The 9,108-nt window shown below is 35.6% G+C and overlaps 1 protein-coding gene across 2 annotated transcripts in view; it reads left to right on the forward strand.

Annotated features, from left to right (window-relative positions):
* The window catches only part of Gabra3 (gamma-aminobutyric acid type A receptor alpha3 subunit), a 271,578-nt gene that overhangs the window by 86,024 nt on the left and 176,446 nt on the right, over positions 1-9,108 (forward strand). For both annotated transcript variants that reach the window (XM_013354470.2, XM_005369171.3), the window contains exon 2: positions 6,879-7,044. In XM_013354470.2, the coding sequence (XP_013209924.1) occupies positions 6,905-7,044 (140 nt within the window). In that variant the 5' untranslated portion in view covers positions 6,879-6,904. The remainder of the gene's footprint in view (positions 1-6,878; positions 7,045-9,108) is intronic.

The following is a 9,108-nucleotide window of genomic DNA, read 5'->3' on the forward strand; positions in this document are numbered from 1 at the left end:
TTCGAGACAGGGTTTCTCTGTAGCTTTGGTGCCCGTCCTGGAACTAGCTCTTGTAGACCAGGCTGGCCTCTAACTCCCAGAGATCCACTCTGTCTCTGCCTCCCGAGTGCTGGGATTAAATTTTTGTCTTTCCCAGTGTGGAACTTGAAGTCAAACAGCATGGTTCCAGGTCTGAGTCCTGATAAGCTTTAGGTCCTTGGTTGCAGATGTTTTTATTTTTTATTTCCTTGGGGTCATAGAGTAGAAACAGGAGAGGGAGACTTAGAGGAAGAGGTGAGGAGGAGGAAAAGAAGAAAAGACAGAGAAAAGTTGGAAGGGGATGAGGCTTGTCTTTGTTTATAACGAATAATCTTCTCTATTGTATTAGGTTCCCTTCATGAGGTCATATTCTCCTTTATAATGAAATGATTTGTTTAACATTTTTTGTTATCCTTCCTCTTCCCCTTCATGGAGCTCTTTATATTTTAATTTATATATATAAATTAAATATATATATATTAAAGATCTTGAAAATAACGTATTTGTTTAAATGTGGACAAGTATATATATATTTATTTCTTTTATTTATGATATTACAGTATAATTATATCATGTCTGTTTTCCCTTTCTTCTTTCCAAACCCTCCAATGTTATTACCCCTTGCTTTCCTTCAAATTCATGCCCTCTATTTTCTTCACTGTTGTTATTGGTGGTGGTAGTAGGGTGTGTGTGTGTGTTTAGTCAGTCCTGAAAACCTACAAGCAATATTATAGATAGTAAGACTTTTGAAATAAGAAAAAATTACCAGGTTTGGACAGAGTAAGACATGATCTAACTCAGCAACTTAAAAGTTTACCTTGCCTACTATGTGGAGCGCTGCTCAGGTGAGCAAGGGCAGTCTGAAAAAAATCCAAGATAATTTTGATAAGAAGTAATGAATCAGATTGTATTGGAGGAGGTGATGACTACTGGTTTTATTCTGGATATTTTTCATTTAGAATATAATAACAGTGGAGTTCTTACATAGTAATTATATGTTCATACATTACAGGAAATTATTCACCATAGTCATTATTACCCTAAGAACACCATTTGTTTATCCAGCTACTTTTTATGTCTATCTTGGCTCTCTATTCTAGTGAAAAAAATTGACCATGGCTGTCCACTAATGGACACTGAAGTTTTGCTTCTGTCTCATAATGGTCTATTTTCATGGCTATCTGCTCCTATATCATGTTGCCTAGCTCTGGAGTTTTGTTACTATGTCACACACACTGTGTTCCTTTATCAGCTTGAGGACAACTATACCAAGTATCTCATGGACCACAAAGTTTTCAATCTATTCCTTATGCTCACTTGAAAAAAAAGTCACCATATTTATCATAAATATTTTTGGTTATTTTCCCATAATCACTCTTTGTGACTATGTGATAGTTATCTGAGCATGTACCTTGGCTGTACATTCATCTAATGCTAACTGTTAATGTCAAACATTTCTCTATTCATTTACCAGATATGAGTTCTGCTCTGTGAATATTTGCTAACTTTAGCAGCAGACTTCTTACCCTTTTTCCTACTTATACTTAAAGGCCATTTACATAAAATGTGCCATCTTAATCATTTTTTAAAAATAGTATATTGACTTATTTTTGAGACAAGGTATTTCTCTATATAGCCCACTGTCGTGGAACTCACTATATAGACCATCTTGTCCTCAAACTCATAGAGACCTACCTGCCTCTGTCTACAAGTGCTGGGATTTAAGACATGTACCACCATGTATCACATCATTTCAACCATTTTTAAGTACATACTTTAAAAATGTTGAATTTATTCACATTGTTGCCAGTAATTCAATTGCATGTTTTAATTATGCATCATATGTTTTGCGTGTCTAATTTTTGTTTGTACATTTTGGTGTGTGTATATTATGTTAATTTGATCTACTCTTACAATGTATACTAATCAAAAAAGTATAATAAACATTTCTTTATAATCAACCACTAATCACTTTAGTGTAATGGAAATTTCATACTTGTCTAGTCATTTGGTTAAGTATTATAGATTGTTTGAATGCATGACTATCCTGCTGTGCTATAGAAAACAAGAAGTTTCTTTTTCTCTTTGTTTTGGTGTCTCTTATTATCTTCTTGTCTCTACTCCCCTTGCCCTTCCTATTTTCTAGTGACCACTGTTCCATCTTTTTCCTCTCTCTCCTCTCCCCCGCCTCTTTTTTGTACACACATATCTGATCTACAGTTTTCCCCCTTCCTCTCCTCCCAGCCCCCCTCCCATACTCCCTCTGTTCCCACACCCCCAAACCATTTCTCATTTATTTCTGTTCAGGAAAGGGCAGGTCTCCCTTGAGTATCAACAAAGTGGGGCAGGTCAAGTTGCAGTAAGACTAAGCACCTCCCCAAGTATTGAGGCTGGACAAGGTGACCCAGTGTGAGGAGTAGGGTCACAAAAGCCAGAAAAGAGTAAGAGACAGCCCCTGCTCCCACTATTAAGAATTCAACAAGAAGACCAAGCTACAACTGCAGCGTATGTGTAGAGTGCCTAGGTCAGTCCCATGCAGGCTCCTCGTTGTTGGTTCAGTCCGTATGAACTTCTGTGAACCCAGGTTCATTGATTCTGTGGGTTTTCTTGTAATTTCCTTTACCTCTCTGGCTTCTACAATCCTTCCTCCCTCTTTTTTTGCAAAATTCCCTGAGCTCTGCCTAGTGTTTGGATGTGGGTCTGCATTTGTTCGTCTCTTTCTTCTACAATGCTGACTTGCTGTTTTTCAAAACTGAAATGCACATGTATTTGTTTTTCTGTGTTTGGCGTGTTTTATTTAGCATAATTACTTCCCATTCTATCCTTGCTCCTGCAAAAGCCAGGATTTCTTACCTAGTGGCTATATAGTATTCCACACTATATTTTACTATTTTTTCATTCATTCACTGAAGCATCTAGGATGATCCACCATTTTAATTTTTATGAATATACTTCAATAAATGGAAGAGTACACGTATCTGGTACAAAGATTTCATTTCCTTTGAGTATATACCCAGTGCTATGATTGGTGATCATATACAATATTTCTTTTCATTTTGGAGGAATTTCTATATTGTTTTCCACAGTGATTATATTAATTTACAATAATACCAACAATATACAAAGTTTCCCTGATTTTCACACAGTGACCATAATATATTTCTCTTTTTGATGATAGTCATTCTGGGGTTAAATAATATCTGATTGTGGTTCTGATTCAATTTTCTCTGGTGGTCACTGAAATTGACCAATTTTATTTTATTTTCTGGCTCAGTGTATGTCTATTTAGTTTAAAGCCCACCTTTTTTTGAGTTCATTATGTACACTAAATGCCACTTCCTTATTATCAAATATTTTTCTCATTCTGTAGTTGTCTCTTAATTCTGTTGACATTTCTTAGCTGTCTAGAAGTTTCTTATTTTGATGTATTTACTTTTTTCGGGGGCTGTATTCATTATCGCTTGAAAAAGAACATGCTCAAATCTCCATATCTTCTCTTGTTTTGTTATTATATAGACTTGTAGACTGCCACGGACCGTCTCTCTGGGAGACTGCAATCCACGGGAGAACAGGGGTGAAGGATAGGAAAGTCAGGATACGACGCAAGGGAATGACAGACAGACACACTGTGTAGTGAGAATCTGCTGCAATTTTACCTCTGCAAAGTTAAGGTTTATATACAGAACAAATCAAAGAACTTGGCATGTGTGCATTATCACCCCACTCACAGTTCTAGACATAAATAAGCATTATCTAACTCAGGACTTTCTTTGTACCACAGCTGCAAGGACTTTCAGTTCTGTTTTCTTAAAACACTGTCTCACACCACAATTAATCAGCAAGAGCTATTTCTCAAGGTTAAAGCCTCAGAGTTCAAAGCCCTCATTAATATATTTTTATTATACTTTGCTGCACTGTATCAAGGCCCAGGTATGCTTTTCATTCCTCATCAGATGTTTTATACCAATATTCTAAAGCTGGTTTCATGTTTTCTGCTAATTCTTTTCCCTCAATCTTTTTTCTCATCTTTGGTAGAAAAGCACTAGGGTTTTCTAGTTCCTGCTAACTTTTCCATAAACGGAAGCTCATGCTATAACTGCTTCTTTCCCTGATAGTTTACTCATTTATTCCCAAATTCATAATAATTCTCTCTACTCTACATTATCTAAAAATCCTCCCAAACTTAAGTTAGGGGCGGCCTGTTTTATCTCTTCCAGAACTGCTTTAGTAAATGGTGGAGCGGATTTCAGAGGATCATCAGTTTCATTCTATACTGTGATTCTTGGGAACTTGGTCAGTTGCAAACAGGAAAGATAAGATATACAAAGAAAGAGCATACAGAGTGCCAGGAGGGCTCGCTTCCAAGGCCATCCCTTAGCAGGATGTCTGTCTTCGGCATCAGGTCCCATGTGGACTGCTGATTGCCAGGAGACTGCCTGAGGCTGCGCTCCAGGAAGCTCTAACCTCAGTCCTTCAGCAGGCTCAGGCCAGTGCAATGGCATTTGTCACTACACGGCAGTTACTGCTGTGGACGTGGCAGTAGACTATGATTTTCTGACATATATGTTAACCAAATGGTTTTGTTTCATTAATTCCTTTTCATGTACTACAATAACAATATTTGCTAACAAAATGATATTGTTCTTTCTTGAAGGGCACGTGTTATGCCCAACCCCTTCTGTACAAATATATATATAATAAAACATATATTACATAATATATATTACATAATGGTTATTTGAACATGTTTGCTACTTATGATTTCCCTTGATATTATTGCCTTCTTATGCGTCACATACCATATCCTAATCCTATAAATCATTATGTCTGTGTCATTTATTTTAGTATGATGGTTTGTTGCTTATTTAAGATCATTTATATATATCCCATAGTTACATACAAGGATAGTATGTTTAAATATTCATTGATGACATTTTTATTTTTGTAGAATGTCTATCTTCTCTTTTAACCAAGATTATTACTAATGTAACCTGAACATGCATCATGGTTGTATATTTATGTATTTTATTCTGTGGTTTATTTATACATTCTGCGCTTTATATTCTGTTATCAATGATGTCTGTTCCTGTGGAGTGGTGGACAAGTCATATATCATAATTACATAAACATTAGCCCTTGTCATATGATCACAAATCAGGTCTGATGGATATTTGAGACTATATCATGGATGTTGTTTATATCCAGTGTTGTCTAACCATGTAAGTATATTTTATTGCTTATGTGATACAGTTTTCTAAACTGTACTGTTCTTGATCATTCATATAAATTGTCCAACATCTCTTTGTACAGTTAATGAATCATCAATCTTATACCAACTATATTAGTTTAACTCAAAAATATGTGAAATGAAGATTGTTGAATTTATCAATGTCATGCTAATATCTAATGCCACAATTATCCTCATCACTGATATAGACATTGAATCATATCTGAAGTCCATATTATTCAACATTATGATTTTTCATATACCTGTACTAGATCCTTAAAGACAGCCTAGAATAGAACCTAATGGCTCTCTTTGTAGGAATAGAGTACATTTAAAAGGGGTCTTATTCATTTAACCAATCACAATACTTCTACATATGGGATATATTTTATGGATCTGTCTTTTACTTAAACCTTCCTGGAAAAAATGTTTCATGTACCTCCACTATCTCTAAAAATTAAATTACTAATGTGATGATATGACTTAAAAAGTTTAGTGGTGGTCTGGAATGCTTAATATTTCAAATTTAAAAACTCATAGAGCTTAGGATAATAAGCAAGTACAATTTCAGTGACTGTTTTCCTAAACTCACATCTTAAGTAAATCTTCTATAGTATAGAGTTCATGAAACAATGCTTGTCTTCTGTATATAATCCAAATCACTAATTTTATCATAGGTATAACTTGATACTTTAAGAATATCTATACTGTACAGTTAGGTTTAGAATTTTCTTTTATGTTGGGATAGCTTCCTAAAGGTGTATGTCTTCTCCTTGACTCTTTATGGGGAAATACTTCTTATTCAAGATCCAGCACATTGTGTCACTCAGAAGTTTTTCAGTCTGGGGAATTTGCTGTCTATTCAAGCCTTTCAATATTTTAAAAAATTGTTTAACCTGAGCAAGATGAGACACAATCTTCATAATGCATAAGGTCTTAATGTTACATATTTCTGCGGTGTTATGTTGTTAACTAAACCAAAGCCCCCTATGACATGAAAGATCAAACAAGTGATTCAGGGAAATAGAAAAGAGACATGAGAGACTATCTTTAAAAGTTATTTTTATTTTATTTTATGGGTATAGGTATTTTGCCTACATGTATGTCTGTGTACTGTGTATATGCCTGGTGCCCACAGAAGTCAGAAGAAGATATAAGATATCCTTGAACTGGAGTTATTGGTAGTTGTGAGCCACCCTGTGGGTGCTGGGGCTTGAACACAGTCCTCTGGTAGGGAACCTTAAGCACCAAGCCATCTCTCTAGCCTCCTGGGAGACTATTTTTAGCTTTTATGTTACAAGAGGCAACTGAGACTTTAGGAAGGCTTATAACTCACCAAGTTATGCAGGAAGTCAAGGAGAGAGATGCAGCAAAAACTCCAGTTTCCTGGTGACCGACCTAGAGGAGCATTGTTCTGCCTTTTGCCCTTTCTTGGAAGGATTCTGGTATGTTCAGAAGAAACATATATTGGGAATGAATCTTTTTTTTTTTTTACCTTGATCATCTTGGGAGTGTAAAGTAACTGGCTGGATAGTAGAGAAACTAAGTAATTTTAAATCGTTCTAAACCTCTTCTCCCCCTTTGTTTTCTATCCTTTCCTTGGTCCTCTTCCCCTGTACCATGACTCTCACAGGTCTCTCTAAGTTGCTGTCTAAGAAGATGATAAACAAACAAATGTGGCATTTCTATGTGACCAGAATTGGAGTTCTTTTCCTGATTTGTACTCTCCCTGAGACTGCTGGCCAAGGGGAAACAAGACGCCAAGAACCTGGAGACTTTGTGAAGCATGATATTGGAGGGTAAGGAAAGCTATTCTTTGGAAGAAAATATGAGTACTATGAATGTTTACCTCCCAATTTCTCCCCAGAGGGCCTAAAATGTTCTGATCTCTGGTACTTAAATATTACATTGAATTTGGAAAACAAATCATCAGATTAGACTGTTATTGTTACCATTGAAAGAAATTTTGAAGATCTTCTTGACAACTCTCCATGCTTCTCTAAAACCATATTGTGATTTTGTAAACATATCTCTCCAGTCTTTTGTTATTAATTTTTATTAACTCTCAGTCTCAACCTGACCCCTTTTGGGAATCATATCTACTTAGCATTGAAACATCGACTCTCTCATCTTAAATTACTTTCTTATAGAAAATTCCTCAAGTCTCTTATCACTTTTACAACAATACTTCTTGAAGGAATGATATGCTTATCATTGATACATTTTTTCTCATCCATTTTTATACCACTTGATGTCAGAATTCTGACCATGGGCCTCTGAGACAACTTATATAACTAAGATGGGTAATGTTAACTCCAGCAAGAGCTTTTAGTTAGCTTACTTTCTAAAATTTTGCTTCCATTCATCTTTCTCTATTTTATAGCTATTTTCTCCTATAATGCACATCAAATGAACAATGGGCAAATGATCAATCAAATCCTCATGTTACTCAATTTCTTTAAGAACAAGTATCAATATTCAACGTAGTTGCCGTCCTTAACTTCTTTCTACCATGCAATAAAACATACACATATAATCATATAAATATATCCATAGAATAAATATAATTCTTTATTTGAATTATCTTTGACAGACTTCCTGGGTGTTTGGGATAGGTTCTCTAAAGTAGGAGCACTACCCAAAGTCTCAGGAGCAAATGATTTGTAGGAGGGATGTTCTCAAGAGGAAACTAAGGGGGGTAAGTGCAACAAGCTACAGAAAGTGGTAAATTAAAAGGGATATAGTGAAGTTCCTAACATAAATGCCAAAGGGTTACATTTTGCTTTCCATTTATAATTTCTTTTGTATCTATATCCACCTTTCTGTTTGACACCTTCATTTAGGTATTCCACAAACACCTCAAGCTAAGCATGTCTAGAGTATCCTTTCTACCTCTCACTCTTTCTGTAAGAGCAAACACAACGAAACAGTCCTTTTCTCTTTTTCATATTTGAGCTCATAATAGTACCATGTACCCAGCTGTTAAGGTCATAAAATTATTGTCATCTTTGCCAATTTTCTCCCTTTCTTCTCCAAATTGAAGCAGTTACTAAACTCTGCCACTTTTACCCTTCATATTGCTTGGATTGCTTTATTTTCCGTCTATTAACCCAGTTTGCTTCAATGCTGTTTTCCACTTGGGCTTCAGCAAGAGCTTTTAGCTAGCTGACTTCTTAAAATTTTACTTCCATTCATCTCTATTCTGTCGCTATTTTCTTCTATAATGCACATTGAGTTATATATTTCAAGAACTTAATACTTTCTTCTTCTCTTGAGAGTAAAGTCAAAACTCATAAATATGGTGTTGTGAGGATCTACTCACCTTGATAACTGTATCTTATTCTTCCAGAAAATTGTTCTTCAGCATTCTTTATCTTCTCTTTTTCAGGCTTAATAACTTTTCTTAGTGATCTAAAACATGTTTGTTTTATTTTAATTTGAAAATATTATTACAACTCTTTCACCTTTCCAGTCTCTCCCAAGCACCCTCACTTCAACTCCTTCCACATCCCTCCTCTCAAATTCTTCCCTACTATTTTTTACGTGTGTGTATGTGTGTGTGTGTGTATGCACAAGTATATAAATACAATCTGTTTAGTCCGTTTTTAGTGTTTGTTTGTATATGGTTTCAGGGCTGACCACTTTGTGTTGGACAACCAATTAGAGGGATCATCCTGGGAGAGGCTAACTCTCCCTCTCTTAACACTCTTCAGTTGCCTGTAGTTCCTTGTCCAGGAATATGACCCCCTGAGATTCCCCTCTCCTCCTGCATTATCATGTGCATCGATATTGCTAGGAAGAACTCTTTCACAATACTAGTATTCGGGATCTTACAATCTTATTGTCACTTTTTCTTTTTTTTT

Source organism: Microtus ochrogaster, unplaced genomic scaffold (assembly GCF_000317375.1).
Source record: "Microtus ochrogaster isolate Prairie Vole_2 unplaced genomic scaffold, MicOch1.0 UNK45, whole genome shotgun sequence".
Taxonomy (NCBI): Eukaryota; Metazoa; Chordata; class Mammalia; order Rodentia; family Cricetidae; genus Microtus; species Microtus ochrogaster.